General features: G+C 40.5%; 1 protein-coding gene across 1 annotated transcript; it reads right to left on the bottom strand.

Annotated features, from left to right (window-relative positions):
* Positions 1 to 8789: 8789 nt before the first annotated feature.
* On the bottom strand, positions 8790 to 15752 carry LOC308103077 (uncharacterized protein; the record flags this gene model as incomplete). The annotated part of the gene is made up of 6 exons (XM_080452926.1): positions 8790 to 8801; positions 9969 to 10199; positions 10604 to 10753; positions 11806 to 11863; positions 14629 to 14742; positions 15739 to 15752. The coding sequence occupies 6 exons, from the start codon at positions 15750 to 15752 to the stop codon at positions 8790 to 8792; spliced, it is 579 nt and encodes a 192-aa protein (XP_080309052.1).
* Positions 15753 to 16094: the final 342 nt, after the last annotated feature.

Raw genomic sequence — 16094 nt, 5'->3', positions numbered from 1 at the left:
AGAGACCACCTGTATACCACCTAGAGACCACCTATAGTCCACCTGTATACCACCTGTATACCACCTGTATACCACCTATAGACCACCTGTATACCACCCATAGACCACCTAGAGACCACCTAGAGACCACCTAGAGACCACCTATAGTCCACCTGTATACCACCTGTATACCACCCGTATACCACCTAGAGACCACCTGTAGACCACCTAGAGACCACCTAGAGTCCACCTAGAGACCACCTAGAGTCCACCTATAGACCACCCGTATACCACCCGTATACCACCTGTATACCACCTAGAGACCACCCATAGACCACCCAGAGACCACCTGTATACCACCCATAGACCACCCGTATACCACCCATAGACCACCCGTATACCACCCATAGACCACCTAGAGACCACCTGTATACCACCTGTATACCACCTAGAGACCACCTGTATACCACCTGTATACCACCTGTAGACCACCTGTAGACCACCTATAGACCACCTATAGACCACCTGTAGACCACCTGTAGACCACCTGTATACCACCTGTATACCACCTATAGACCACCTGTATACCACCTATAGACCACCTGTATACCACCTATAGACCACCTGTATACCACCTGTATACCACCTAGAGACCACCTGTATACCACCTGTATACCACCTATAGACCACCTATAGACCACCTGTATACCAACTATAGACCACCCGTATACCACCTATAGTCCACCTGTATACCACCCGTATACCACCCATAGACCACCTCGAGACCACCTAGAGACCACCTATAGTCCACCCGTATACCACCTAGAGACCACCTGTATACCACCTATAGACCACCTGTATAGACCACCTGTATACCACCTAGAGACCACCTGTATACCACCTATAGACCACCTGTATACCACCTGTATACCACCTAGAGACCACCTGTATACCACCTGTATACCACCTGTATACCACCTATAGACCACCTGTATACCACCTATAGACCACCTGTAGACCACCTGTATACCAACTATAGACCACCCGTATACCACCTATAGTCCACCTGTATACCACCTATAGACCACCTGTAGACCACCCGTATACCAACTATAGACCACCCGTATACCACCTATAGTCCACCTGTATACCACCTATAGACCACCCGTATACCACCCATAGACCACCTCGAGACCACCTAGAGACCACCTATAGTCCACCCGTATACCACCCATAGACCACCCATAGACCACCCATAGACCACCCGTAGACCACCCGTAGACCACCCGTAGACCACCCGTAGACCACCCATAGACCACCCAGAGACCACCTAGAGACCACCTAGAGACCACCCATAGACCACCCATAGACCACCCGTATACCACCCGTATACCACCCGTAGACCACCTATAGACCACCTATAGTCCACCTGTATACCACCTGTATACCACCTGTATACCACCTATAGACCACCTAGAGACCACCTAGAGACCACCTAGAGACCACCTAGAGACCACCTATAGACCACCTGTATACCACCTAGAGACCACCTAGAGACCACCTGTATACCACCTAGAGACCACCTGTATACCACCCGTATACCACCTGTATGCCACCCGTATACCACCCATAGACCACCTATAGACCACCTGTATACCACCTATAGTCCACCTGTATACCACCCGTATACCACCCATAGACCACCTATAGTCCACCTGTTAAGTTACTCCACATAAGTTGGGGTTATGTTACTTTGTGGTCATAATAGTATGTAAAAGTTATACCATTTACAGATATAAATGTAGCATTTTTCATTGTTTCCTTTTCAGAAAGGACACATACACTGTGTATCCACTATAGTATATGTATGCAGTATACTGTGACTTAAAAAGTCATTGTACTTTTTTGCAGATCTCTGCAGAGTTCCACAGAATCTCGAACATCAACCTGAAGAACCACTTCTATGCCGAGTTGGACCGTCATGCCCCTCGTCTTCAGAGCCTGTTCAGGAAGAAAGCTGCACGAACAGGGAAAGTTTCTGAAGCGCTCAGTCAGATCTTCACGACCTTTGACCTCCAGGTAAGTTCTGTTTTTAGTAGCCTGCATGGCGTGCCAGGTATTGTTTTCACCATGTGCGTTTGTGTATGTCATCACAGCAAAACTGTGGTCCTGGAGACACCCATTATAACAGGAACTACCAAGCAGTTTTCAGTACTTTGCCAGGTGTTTAGGTCTGTTGTAAACACAACCCTGTGTCACAACCCTGCAAAATGCAGTCACAAAAATGTAGAGGTGTATTATTGAGATCACTGTTTTCAAAGATGGGTGTGGTTGGCGCAAGGACATGGAAAGTAGGGGAATAGGAAGTAGTAACTCAGTGCAGTGGAAAACTAAAAGACAGGATTGTTTTTTATCTTGATAATTTACGTTACTCTCCAAATATAAACTTTAAGTGGTAATTCCAACTACAGTAGGTGTCTCCTGGACCACATTTTGCCATGAAGAAACACCCCCACACACAAGGTGTAAACGATACCTGCCATTCTGGCCCAGCTGGTAAGAACCAAACTGTGTCATTGTGCTTGATAATGATGCTTCAGTAGTGATTTATTTGGTAGAACTTCTCTAAAGACATGGGATGGCGTGCTATTTTAATGTTCTGCTATGCTGTTGATATAGTAAAACAAGAATATCGCCACTGCTGGGCGGAAACCTTGTAAATCCAAAACCATTAATTTTCAGGAAATATAAAACGATGGTCAGAAGTAGTGAAAATAGCAGATTTACAAGCTCTCAACGCATCAATGCGTTGTGAGCTTGTAGATCAGCTAATTGTAACTACTTTTGCTTGACATTCTTGTACGGCGAAGTAGAGCATTAAGTGACCCAACAATATGAAAAGTTGAAATATGGAGATATGAGGTTTCTGCCCGACAGTGACAATGTGTTCTCTAACTAAAGGAACAAGTTGATGTCCATACCAGACGTGCTGCACTCCTCCGTGCCCTCCCTGCTTACCTGCATGAAGATGACTCCAGCGTTCTGAAGAAGTGGGATGTAAGTCACATTATCTACTTTGGTCAAATTGTTTTCTTTGTTACTGTAATCCAGAGACTCAATAATATTAGTTTCAATATTAAATTACATTTTAGTCATCATAGAGGATAGACGCCAATCATGAAACAAGCACGTGTTGAATATGCTGGGATTTTAAAAGAGGTTTTAATTTCTAATTTCTCCTGTTTGTTGTTAGGCGACTGGTGAACCAGACATTGATGACGTACCAGTTGGGCTCCTCTTGATCAACGCCAATCCAACAGACGCCACGTTCTTCTGCCCAGAGAAGATTGCGGTCGTACTTGAGGGTAACATAGTCATAGATTTCCCAACATACGCTGAAGCGTTTGTCATGCTTTTTGCACTGATTTATGCACTGCATCTAAGTTACCCAAAAGAATTGGCCAATACATTTGACTTCACCCAGAAAGTGTTGATGGGCCTTGATGATGGGAAGCTGAAGCCCAGGGTGTTGAGCCTTAAAAATGACCTCTTGGCAGTAGAGTAATCAGTGTTTCTTTTCTTTTCTTTTTTTTTGCACAGAGGTGAAAGGTGTATTTTTTTTTACGTGTGTTTTTCTTTTTTGAAATCGTAGAGTTTGCACCTTTATTGATATCCTTCACTTGCACTACAGTTACTTTTTTGCACTGAAACATTGATGACATACCAGTTGGGCTTCTCTTGATCAATGCCAATCCAATAGATGCCACGTTCTTCTGCCCAGAGAACATATTAAATGTGTTTTTCTTTTTTGAAATCGTAGAGAGGTTGCACACACCTTTTAATTGATATTCCTCAATTGCCCTACAGTTACTTTTTTTGCACTGAAACATGAAAGGCCTTTAACTTCTTTGAACAAATCTTGGAGATCATTTTTGAATACATCTTAGTGATGGTTTTTGTTTTTGTGTTACTGTTCAAAAGTATTTTTCTCAGATGGTTTTACAAATGTGTAAACAGTATGGCATATTTGCCATTGATGACATTTGGGCTCGTCTTGATCAATGCCAATCCAATAGATGGCGGTGCCACGTTCTTCTGCCCAGAGAACATATCAAATGTGTTTTTCTTTTTTGAAATCGTAGAGGTTGCACGCACCATTACTTGATATTCTTCAATTGCACTGAGATAATTCCATTTTATATATTTGGAAAACATCTTAGTGATGTGTTTTGAGTTTTTTCTCTCCTGACCTCTTAGATGTTGAGATTTTCAATTTTTTGAAAACATCTTAGTGAGGGTTTTTGAAAGTGTTCTTATTCTTCTAAAATGTTACTGGTCAAAAGTAATTTTCTGAGATGGTTTTACAAGTACTATGTGGATGTGTAAACAGTATGGCATATTTGCCATACTGTACTGCTGCTATTTCGGTGATGTTACTGTATAAGGTCACCATGAGAAATTTGGTAAATCAATGAACTAAACTGTTTATGGCAATATTGGATAGCAGATTCAATGTGAAGTACCGTGACTTTGTAAGATATACAAATTGGTGAATCAGCCAACGTATATTGCCTATCTGATTGGGTCCATAAATAGTTTCTTAATTGATATATCTTTTTTTTTTAAATCATGGTTTATTGTGATTCTTTCCTCAGGACATTTCCTTAGGCCCTTGCACTATTTTATAAATGTGCAGAATGTTAACACTGTATGAAGTGTGTGTGTGTGAAATATGTACTGTGTATACTATATAGTATATCAGATATTTCCATCGTCATGCAATTTATTTTAGCCATGCGGGAAGGGTGTTGTTAGTATGTATACCTATGGGCTGGGGGCGCCACCTATCAGTTGAAAATGTTGAACCGGAGGAGTAGAATGGGGGCCACTATGTCCTACCGGTGCAGACTCCTCACTATTAGGTGAGCCAGTAGGGTACACCAGCAGTGGCAGCAACAAAAATGTATTGGCAAAATGATTAAATTGGGGGGAAATAATTGGCTACTCTAAATTACAAAAATATTAAAATTCACTTGGCTAAAACTGTTCCAATAAATGATGTGGTGGTTGAGCTCATTTAATAGACATTAAGTAAGTTGATAGTATTCCTTCCTATAAGCTATCCTGTCTTATGTTTCAACACTACCGGTATTTCTTCCAGTGGGCTGGGTTACAGTGGACAGTTTATTTCATTTTATTTAAGTCTTATATCAGGATGTTTACTGCATTGTTCAAAATGTCAAATCTTTTGCACTGTTGAATCCATTGCACTGTTCATTTTAAGGCCATTTTATAAGGGCCACCTGCTTTGAATTTTTTGTATTGTTACTTAATAAAAGAGTAACTTGTATTTAACTTAATAAAATGAGTACATGTAACAAACATTTTAGAGTTATCAATACTAGATTTTTATTGGTACTGTAACAATAGAAATATTGAGTTTATTTAACTTAATAAAATGAGTACATGTAACAAACATTTTAGAGTTATCAATACTAGATTTTTATTAGTACTGTAACAATAGAAATATTTAGTTTATTTAACTTAATAAAATGAGTACATGTAACTTAATTTTTTTTATGTAATCAGTTTCAACAATTTTTTTGAGTACTATTAACTTATTGGGTTTTACAGTGTAAAGAGTGTTTCAATAAATGTATTTATCTTTTGTACATGATTGGTTGACTCCATTCAGTATTGTGATTAGCTAGGAATACACCGCCCACTTCACACAGGGTGTGATTTTTTACTTCACTGGAGTGTTTCCAATTTTCAGTACTTTTACTTCTACTCCACTACATCTCAGAGGCAAATGTTGTACTTTTACTCCACTACAATTCTTTGAAAACTTTAGTTACTAGTTACTTTGTAGATTTTGATTATTATTACAAATTATTATCATAAAGCAACCACTTCAGCCCTATATATATTTCGGCCATTTTGCAAATATCGTGTCGTGTCGATCTACAAGCTCACAATGCGTCGTGATGCGACGCATTGTGAGCTTGTAGATCTGCTATTTTCAAAAGATTTCGATTCATTTTGGACAGTAAGTCCACATCATTTCTGCATAATGGGTACTTTTACTTTTCGTACTTTTTGTAGTACGTTTTGATGCCAATACTTTTGTACTTTTACTCAAGTACATTTTGAATTCCGGACTCCTACTTGAGTATTTCTACATTGCAGTATTGATACTTTTACTTAAGTAAAAAATGTGAGTACTTTTCCCTCCTAAGGTATATCCTCATGTACAAACTGTACCTACTGGTTTATGTTATGTCTACTGTATATTTTATTCATCTTGCTCTCCCTGCCCTCCTTTTCTCTCTGAGAACCAGTGGTGGAAAGTAACTATAAGTACATGCACTTAAGTACTGTACTATTGTGACAAATGCACATTATATGTATTATATTTATCTGCTTGATCTATGGGTGTTAGCCTATTATGTCTGATTGGTCACATCTGATCTAAGTTTATGCATGTTATTATATACGAGTGATATGTGACATGTTGGACACTGAGCTATATGGACATTTCCTATTCACTTGAGGGGTAATGAGTGCTGCGGGTGATTGGAACATTGGTGCCACCCGACTTTACAAATAGAGGGTGTGGCACGGGGGGGAGGGGAGATCAAACCAACAACCTGTGTACTAGTATCAGCAGGAGGAAGAGAGAGGAGATCTCCCGAGGCGCCATGTTTATACCGTTTGAAACAAAGTTATACGTGACAGTTAGCTGCAGCCAAGATAAAAGAACTCTCGAGCCCAGCGGAGGAAGGAACCTACCGTTGCTGCCTTACGTGGGTCATCGTGCGATGCGGTTTTATGAATGAGACGCCGGTCGGTGTTTGGAGACGGGAGGAGCCGCGGCCGGTGAGATAAAACCAAGCGTCCGGTTCTTTTGGATTACAAATAACAGGGCTGCCCCGAACCTTATATATGATTTCGGCCGCTTCGTGCGGAGGAGACGTTGCGTTTCGTTTTGGACCAAAGACATAATAGACTTTCTCTGGACCACAGTGTGGATAAACCGTTCGGCCCGTAATGTGAGACTGTTTGTTATTGTCGTGTAAAGCGAGTAATGTCCACCTTGTTTTGATTTTGTTTATTGTTTGCGTTAAATCTGTGATTTAAGGGATCAAAGGATCTGGGAATTGTTTGGGTTGGGGTTGTTTTTTCCTTTTAGTTAATAGTTACCCTTTTTGAAAAAGGGGCTGATTGTTACACTATGTTGAGGTATTTGTACTCATTGAGTATTTCCAATTTCCAATTATTTTACTTCTACTCTACTATGTCTCAGAGGCAAATATTGTACTTCTACTCACTGAGTGAGAGATGGAGCATGGTCCAGTGTAACTGAAATAAAGAGAGACAAATTAACTAAGGGGTCAAATAACTGGTGTTCTCTGCTGGGGAGAGACTATGAGCTGGAGCTGGAAAAAGCTCCTCTTTATAGCCTAAAGAGGCCCTTATCACACATGAGGAACAGCTCCTCTTTATAGCCTAAAGAGGCCCTAATCACACATGAGGAACAGCTCCTCTTTATAGCCTAAAGAGGCCCTAATCACACATGAGGAACATCTCCTCTTTATAGCCTAAAGAGGCCCTAATCACACATGAGGAACATCTCCTCTTTATAGCCTAAAGAGGCCCTAATCACACATGAGGAACATCTCCTCTTTATAGCCTAAAGAGGCCCTAATCACACATGAGGAACAGCTCCTCTTTATAGCCTAAAGAGGCCCTAATCACACATGAGGAACATCTCCTCTTTATAGCCTAAAGAGGCCCTAATCACACATGAGGAACAGCTGAGACAGGGCGGGGCAGCCAGAGCAATCTCAGGTGAGTGACAGGTACTCACTCACCTGTCACTCAGAGTGTCTAGCAGAGATGGGAAAAGTACTGACATTCTGTACTCGAGTAGAAGTACAATTACTTGTGTAAAAGACGACTTTGGTAAAAGTAGAAGTACTCATTCAAATAATTACTTGAGTAAAAATTAAAAAAAAGTACAGGCTCTGAAATGTACTTAAAGAGTAAAAGTTAAAAGTATTTTTACCGGATGTTTCTGTGCAAAGCCAACTGTAACATAATTTGAAGGCTATTATACTGAAAAGATCCCCACCAAACACACATCTTAAAAACTGGCCCAGGATTGGTTTCCAAACTGTGAATCATGCAAGTAGAAATCTAATAGAGCAGTGGTTCTCAACCTTTTTAGACTGAGTACCACCTCAGAAGATATTTTCAAAAGATTTGTATACATTTTGAAAACGTGAAATGGGACATTCTGCATAATTAAGTGCATTTTAATACCAATACTTTTGTACTTGTACTCAAGTAAATTTTGAATTCCAGACATTTACTTTTAATGGACTATTTATACATTGCAGTATTGATACTTTTAAGTAAAACATTTGAAAACTTTTTTCCACCACTGACAAAAAAACATATACAGTGCTGACCCTGTAACCACGGATGTTAACTTGACATTAGGAACCTGTGTGAACTGTATTAGTCCGTACTCTTTCAATAGATGTGTGTTTTAATCCCGTCTCTGCCTTAAAGTCATTTATTTTTCTAGTTTACATCCTGTTTGCATCGAGTGTAATACCGGCTTTCACCTGATGCGCCCCCCCCACCACTACCGCCCAATGAGGAATACAGAGAACTTCTGACAGAATGTGATAGTATAGTAGCATTATATTAATGTTGAATATAGTCTATAGTATATACAATACAAATACATCACATTGATTGATTTAATCCTTTATTAACAACATTATTAGATTAAGGTACAGTTACAGGTTATGCTACAAGGATAACACAAAAATCCCACAGGGGCCTTGTTTCTATTGTGTTTTTTGGGTGAACTACTCCTTTAAGATCTGTTAGATCGGCTAATTTCACTATTTTAAAATGTTTTTAAAATAATAATAAAAAAGGAACAATTTCGGACATACAAGCTTCCTACCCGACAGCAACAACTTACTTCATGCTCTCACACACACACACACACACACACACACACACACACACACACACACACACACACACACACACACACACACACACACACACACACACACACACATTGTATACAGTAACAGGAATATAAGACTATAGATCAACTTTATAAAGAGTCATAAGAGTCATTGGACAGGCGTCTCATATCCTACTCTTCTCCCTGTGTGATGTTTGTCTGTTTGTTTGTTGGGTTTTTATTGATGTGATAGTTTGACTGTTTTTAATTTTTCTTGTGTTATTGTTTTAGTTTTTACCTTTTTGTGTGTGGTGTTTATGTTGTGTGTATGTGCATGTTGGGAAGCCAGTGTATGTTTATAAAATATGTGTATGATGTTCCTGATATGATCTGTGGTGTCATAAAAAAAATTAAAAAAAAACAATCATCTAAAATATCATTAGCCAAAATGAAAATAAAAACAAATGTGATATCAAATAATGATCAGAGGAGCAGAGTTTCTACCACCATCATTAACACTGGGACTGAAGTATGGATATAGCTTCTCAGTGAAGGTGCAGCCAGTGAAAGAGTAGAGATGAACTCTGACCTCCACATCATAAAAGGAGACCAGACCCTCCTCATAATCCACAAACACTCCCACTTTCTGGACCTTCTCTCTTACAGGGAGGAGGAGAGAAGGGCCAGCATGAGCCTTGTACTCATTTCTATTCCTCAACCATATAGTCCAGTAACCATTGTTGGGGTTCAGTGTGATGTCTCCCTTCCTGTTGATGGACTCTCTGGCCACTCCTAGACTCCACCTAGTCTTCCCTTTAACCTGAACCTCATAGTAAAACCTTCCTTTGGAGAAGCTTTGTTTTCCTAAGACACAGGGACTATAAGAGAATCTCTCTGTGTTGTTTGGAACAGTCTTCCATATGTTTCCATGACTCACTTGTTTTCCATCCTCAGACAGGATGAGTCTGGGATGTGCTGTATCAGGGTCCAGAGTCACATCCACTGCATATTTCTGGATCATCTTCAGCTCAACATCGCTCAGCTTCTTCATCTCTTGACTGGATGTCTGCAGCAGCTGAGCCACATCTGTCCTCTGACTGGGTGTTTGGGCTAGGAGTATGGCTAGGATTATGGCTATGATTACAGCTATTACAGCTATCACAGTTGGGATTATGGTCAGGGTTAGGGAAGGCTTAGCAGGTTCTTCCTCCAGTTCTTTAATACGATCCTTTCAAATCAATGATATTATAGGTTAACGTGTAATACTCGTCATTTAATCTTACTTATTACTCAGTGATTCTCAATGTTGTGCATTTCAAGGACCCCCAGTTGGATATACATTAGACCATGGACCCCCACTTGATATAATTTATTTGAATCTCTGGGACCCAAATCTACACTCTAAAATGCTCAGTGTTCATTTTACTCTGAGAGTGTACACATGGAAACAAATGGACCCATTAGGGTCCATTTGGTTCCATTTGTACACTCTCAGAGTTACAGAGCTGTAAGGGTTCATTTGCAACCCTGGTGGTCCCCAGACGCAACGTTAAGAAACAGTGAAGTAGATAAACATTGAAATCATAATTTACTCTTACTTTTTATTAATGACTTTATGGAAAATAAAAATACCTGCTGCTCTTTGATCTTCTGGTCAGACTGCTGCTTGTCATTCTCCAGATCCTTGATGGATTCCTGGGATCCTTTCAGATCCTCCTCCAGCTTTCTGTTGACTCTCTCCATGTCCATGTGGAGCTTCTTCTCTTCCTCCAGAGAATCCTCCTAATGCACAATAATACATTTGTATCATTATTATTCAGTAAACATGAGAGTTCAAAACATCACATTCACTTCATATTTACAATTAAAATGTAGACATTTAGCAGACACTCATTCATCGCAACGTGTGTGTGTGTGTGTGCGTGCGTGCGTGTGTGCTGTCAAAGTAATTTTGAAATGAAGTAAACATTTGTAAAGAACTCCTGTTTAATTAAATGAGTTCAAATGCTTCCCTCTCCCCCATGTCATGTGGTTTACCGGCTGCAGACATTCTGACTCCTAGAGACACATTTGCATTCTTTTGTTTCACTTCACATACTAAGGTGATAAACAAATTAACAAGTCTGAGGATGAGCCCAGTGATTGTGTTCCATGTGGGACAGGAGGTCTTTTTGATGCTGTGAGAATTGTTTGAAGTCACTTGTATAAAACTTGTGACCTTTCAGTGTGTTCTTTGAGTTCAGACTGGTCGGTTGCATACATTTCTTGTCCTGCTGAAATTGTACGTTTGAAGCTCCTTTTTGATATCAGAAATATATCACCAATTCTTCTAGAACTTTGACTTTGTCTGTGCCTTATTTTGTCTATCTTGTTTGACTGAGTTCCCATTCAGATTCTGCTTTAACAGTGTGTGTGTGTGTTTGTGCGTGCCTGCGTGCGTGCCTGCGTGCGTGCCTGCGTGCGTGCCTGCGTGCGTGCGTGTGTTTGTTAGGAGGACAGTTCAAGATGAAAATATTTGTGCCTTTACAATGGAATGTGATGGTGGACCAGGAGCATGGAGAGATTAAAGTGACAATGGGTCCTGTGCACAAAATCACAACGGGCCCCTCCAGCACCACCAATGTAAGATGAAATTCATTATTTGTCACTGTATATTTGCACATATGTGAAATGTGTCCTCTGCATTGTACCCATCTTATAAACATTAGGAGCAGTGAGCAGCCACTGTGCGGACAACCAGGGGCTTTGGCTCCCTAGGCGGGATCACTAACCACTCAGCTATGGCCGCCCCCAATACATTTTGTATTAAGAAGAGATCTTGTCAACTGACTCACCAGATCTGTTTGATGCTCCTGATCAGACTGATCATTGAGATCCTTCTTCTGGTGGTCTCTGTAGAGGAATCACACACACACACACGCACGCACGCACGCACGCACGCACGCACGCACGCACGCACGCTCAGCGCATGCATGCATGAATGTGCGCACGCACACACACATGCACAACTCTTCTGTATTATGTGTGCTTTCTTTAGCCCATTTGATTTGACACTGCTGCTATAGGATAAGATACTGTATCTGTCTAAAACAAGACCTAACCCTAACTCTATTACAATCATCCAGTATGTTTTATTGTATTATTATTAGTATGACTTTTTTAAATGTTATCATAATGTTAGCACATATGATATATTACTCTGCTAACATAATAATACTATCACAGTTGGTGACAAATAAAACCCTTCCTCATTCTGTTTTACAGTCTGACCTCTGGTCAGTATAGTGGTGTCCATCTTTGAAGTGAAGATGATCCATGGACCAGTCACTCTTCATGGAGTTATGGCTGGGTACAGGAGACTCATGAACCCTGCTAGAAAGAGATGATGAAGGATATTTAGTTTATTAGGATTACGGTTACCATTTGCATGACCTCGGCTCCATAGATCTGCTGTATGTCCAGCTCAAAATGAGTGCTGATGCCTCAAAATGGACAATTTAAAGATGGTGGCCACCACCACTATACTATGTTCTGTCTTTTTGACAAAACAAGGTAGACACTTGATTGTATATAGCTTTTTTAAGATTTTCATATATGGGGAAAACAATGCTATATTCTGATTTGAGATCAAATGTGAGGAAACGGCTTGAAAATCAACAATTTCCTTACCAAGACATTTCTTCAGCAATGTTTTTGTAAAGGCTGTCTAGTAACACACACATTAAAATAAATAAAATAAATAAAATAAATAAAATAAATAAAATAAATAAAAAAAATAAAATAAATAAAATAAATAAAATAAATTAAATAAATAAAATAAATTAAATAAATTAAATAAATTAAATAAATTAAATAAATTAAAAAAAAAAAAAAAAAATAATAAAATAAAATAAAATAAAATAAAATAAAATAAAATAAAATAAAATAAAAAAAAATAAATAAAATACTAGGAAACTCGTGACAGCTGCTGAAAGTTTTCGTACCCGCAACTTTATGTGGGAACATTTGAAAACTTCTAATTCTGCCTTAAGTAGCTTGTATGGAGTCAAAATAGGGTTTTTCATGAGTCTGGACTCTGGATCAATTGCAAGCACTTGTTTTGCACCAATACCACTCGTTTGTCAGAAAAAATATCCACCCCCACTTCCCTCTCGTTATAAACCCATTTCTTGGGTGAAAGTATACAGTATATAGCTGGGCAATCTGGGAACCCATCACCAAATTAAAAGGAAAAACAGCGCCCTCTGCTGTTTTTTACTATCTCACTTGGCTCTGGGAGGAGGTCGATGGATAAGGATAAGGATAAGGATAATTCCTTTTAACAGGTCGTTCATGAAAGTCCTTGCGGTCTTGTTTCCAATGAGAACCTGTGAGCAATTGGGGTTAAGAGTCTTGCTCAGGGACAAATTTCATATCATCGGCACATATGCTGGGATAGCCTGGAATCGAACCTGGGGCAACCAGGGCCTCTGGTTCCCTAGGCGGGCTCACTAACCACTCAGCTATGGCCGCCCCTTGGAGCACACGTGCGCAAGGAAACCGGGGTTTTGGTCTGCCTTCAGCCTTCCACTTCCGGTGGTGCGACTGTTTTCATTCCCACTAACAATATTTCTCCACAGAACACTAACACCATTTCTCCCAGAGAACATGGATGGTTTTGGTTATAAGCCCACTTGTTTCTATGATGAAAGAGCAAGTTAAAATGTGAATATCTTTCTGTGGTTTTGTCTGCTCCGAGGACGCTATTGTTAAATGAGTTTCGGTTTTGTTTTTAGTGGGAAGCAGAGCACAGACAGTAAATCCCGCCCACTACATTTGATTGGGTAAAGCGCGGCCTGCTTCCTGATCTGAAGGCACGCCCACTTGTAGGTCAGTGCGTACACGTTATGACGAACCCCCCCGACAGATTCAAACGCAGAGTAGAATCTGTTCTTGAGAGATTAATAGCTGGGTGCATGTCAATTAACACTTGGCTTAATTTGTTTATTTCAATTTCTCAAATACAACGAGATACTGCTCCACAAGGTAAAATGTCAAAGTCACCTCGGGGCCTGGTACCTCAGAGGTGAGGAGTGGGTGCTGATGTGGATGTCAGTGAAAGGGTCGGTGCGGGAGTGTAGCAGGGCTGGGGTGGGTTGAGCACGGTCTGTGTGGGTGTGTGTAAGAGGGCCTCTCCCCTCTACAATTCTCATCCTTGGCAGTGAATGAGTTAATATATTTCAACATAGTGGTGGCCGCCATCTTTAAAATGTAATTTATGTTAGCTGGACATACAGCAGATTTGGATTCAGCACCCCTTAATACCCCTAGAAAACATGTATGTCATGAATTAACACGATTGCCCTCTGGGTTAAGATTTCTGGAAATCTGACCTATTCTAAATGTTGTGTTTTCTGTCTGTTTTACAGTCTGACCTGTGGTCAGTAGAGTGGTGTCCATCTTTGAAGTTATGAGGATGATCTATGGACAAGTCACTCTTCATGGAGTTATAGCTGGCTGCAGGAGATGGTCTCTGCTCATGAACCCTGCTAGAAAGAGATGATGAAGGATATTTAGTTTATTAGGATTATGGTTATCATTAATATATTGTACCTCATGACCTCTGCTCAATAGAGTTTGATAACAACTACTAAATAATGTGTTGTTTTCATTCTGACCTCTGGTCAGTAGAGTGGTGTCCATCTTTGAAGTTACGAGGATGATCTATGGACCAGTCACTCTTCATGGAGTTACAGCTGGGTACAGGAGACTCTGTTCTCTGCTCATAAACTCTGGTAGAAAGAGATGAGGAAGGATATTTAGTTTATCAGGGTTAGGGATCGTCCGTTATGTATGGGGGGGGGGGGGGTCATCAAAATAGCCTAGTCTAAATACAGATAACCTTGTGCCCATGCCCTAAGCACCCTGCAGTGCAGTGGTTTTCTATGTAACTTCTCCAATGATTAAAGCATATGTTCAAAGACATGAAGCCATAGGCTATTTTTTAGCACTATAATAGCTGTCTGTCGGTGTCAGCTCTCAGGTGTATTTAGCTACTTTTTCCCCCACTTTGTTTTTGACTCTGCTCCTGTGATACTACAGAGTATCTGCACAAGCATGACACAGAATCTGAGATCATTAACTAGAAGCAGAGCATAAATTATTGCATGAACATTGAACCCTTCAAGGGCAAAAGTTAAGATAAAGACATAACATACAATCCTGCAGAAACATAGCCTACATTTAATTATTGAGGCTTCAAAGGCATAAGTTAAGATACACAGATAACATCAAACAATCTACAGAATCATACATTTAACTTAGATGTCAGAGGAGGAGGCTGGGGAGGTGGAGGGAGTTTGATAACTGTTCACTCTTCATGTTCAGCATTGGTCTCAGCGCTGTTCCTGCAGCTGTTCTGATTAAAAAGACACCTAAACCAACCTGAACCATTAGATTGAGGATGTATCGTATGTGTTAGCTTGTTAGCCAATGAGAATGAAGGGAGCTGAGTGAGGTTGAACGTGAAGAGACCATGTGAATGATATGTGTGTATATGTATAGACGAATCCACAGCTGCCTGTAGGCAATCATAACTGCGGTGTCGCGGCGTGGAGCTGCAGCCGTTTGACACCACAGTTATGACGGCCGTTCTGTGGATTCGTCTATATATTAGCCCCATTTGGAACCTCTCCCTCCGCTGTATAGCTCAGAGATGAGGTCCCACAGCGTCGGGTGCCGGCAGGTGACGACACCGGTGAAAATTGGCCACTATGAATGATTCTTACCTTTTTCCGCACATCGTATCCAAAAAGTAAAGGTCAGCCCCCCTGCTCTCAGATGTTTTACATTTTAACGGCCAAGACATTTTTACCGACGGGTTGAAACAAGCGTTTAAATCGCTTTTTTAGTCAGTGCCATGTTTTCCCAAAGCAATCTTACGGGAGCAGTACAGTGCATGTGGACGGGGCTTGATTGGCCACAGGCTGACTAAAAAAGCAGGCTGACTATTAACCATTTGCAACAGAATCCCAAAACTGCACCAACCTGCGACGGGTCAAGTCAGACTGCTGGAACTGGTTGCAAGTTTTAACGAGTTGATCCAAGGACCTGCCTTTCCTCAGGGAGTCACTGCTGGATGCTC

The sequence above is a fragment of the Gymnoscopelus braueri genome, assembly GCF_963280865.1.
Source record: "Gymnoscopelus braueri genome assembly, chromosome: 16".
NCBI lineage: Eukaryota > Metazoa > Chordata > Actinopteri > Myctophiformes > Myctophidae > Gymnoscopelus > Gymnoscopelus braueri.
The sequence above is the reverse complement of the archived record's forward strand: the minus strand, read 5'-3'. Positions and strand labels throughout refer to the sequence as shown.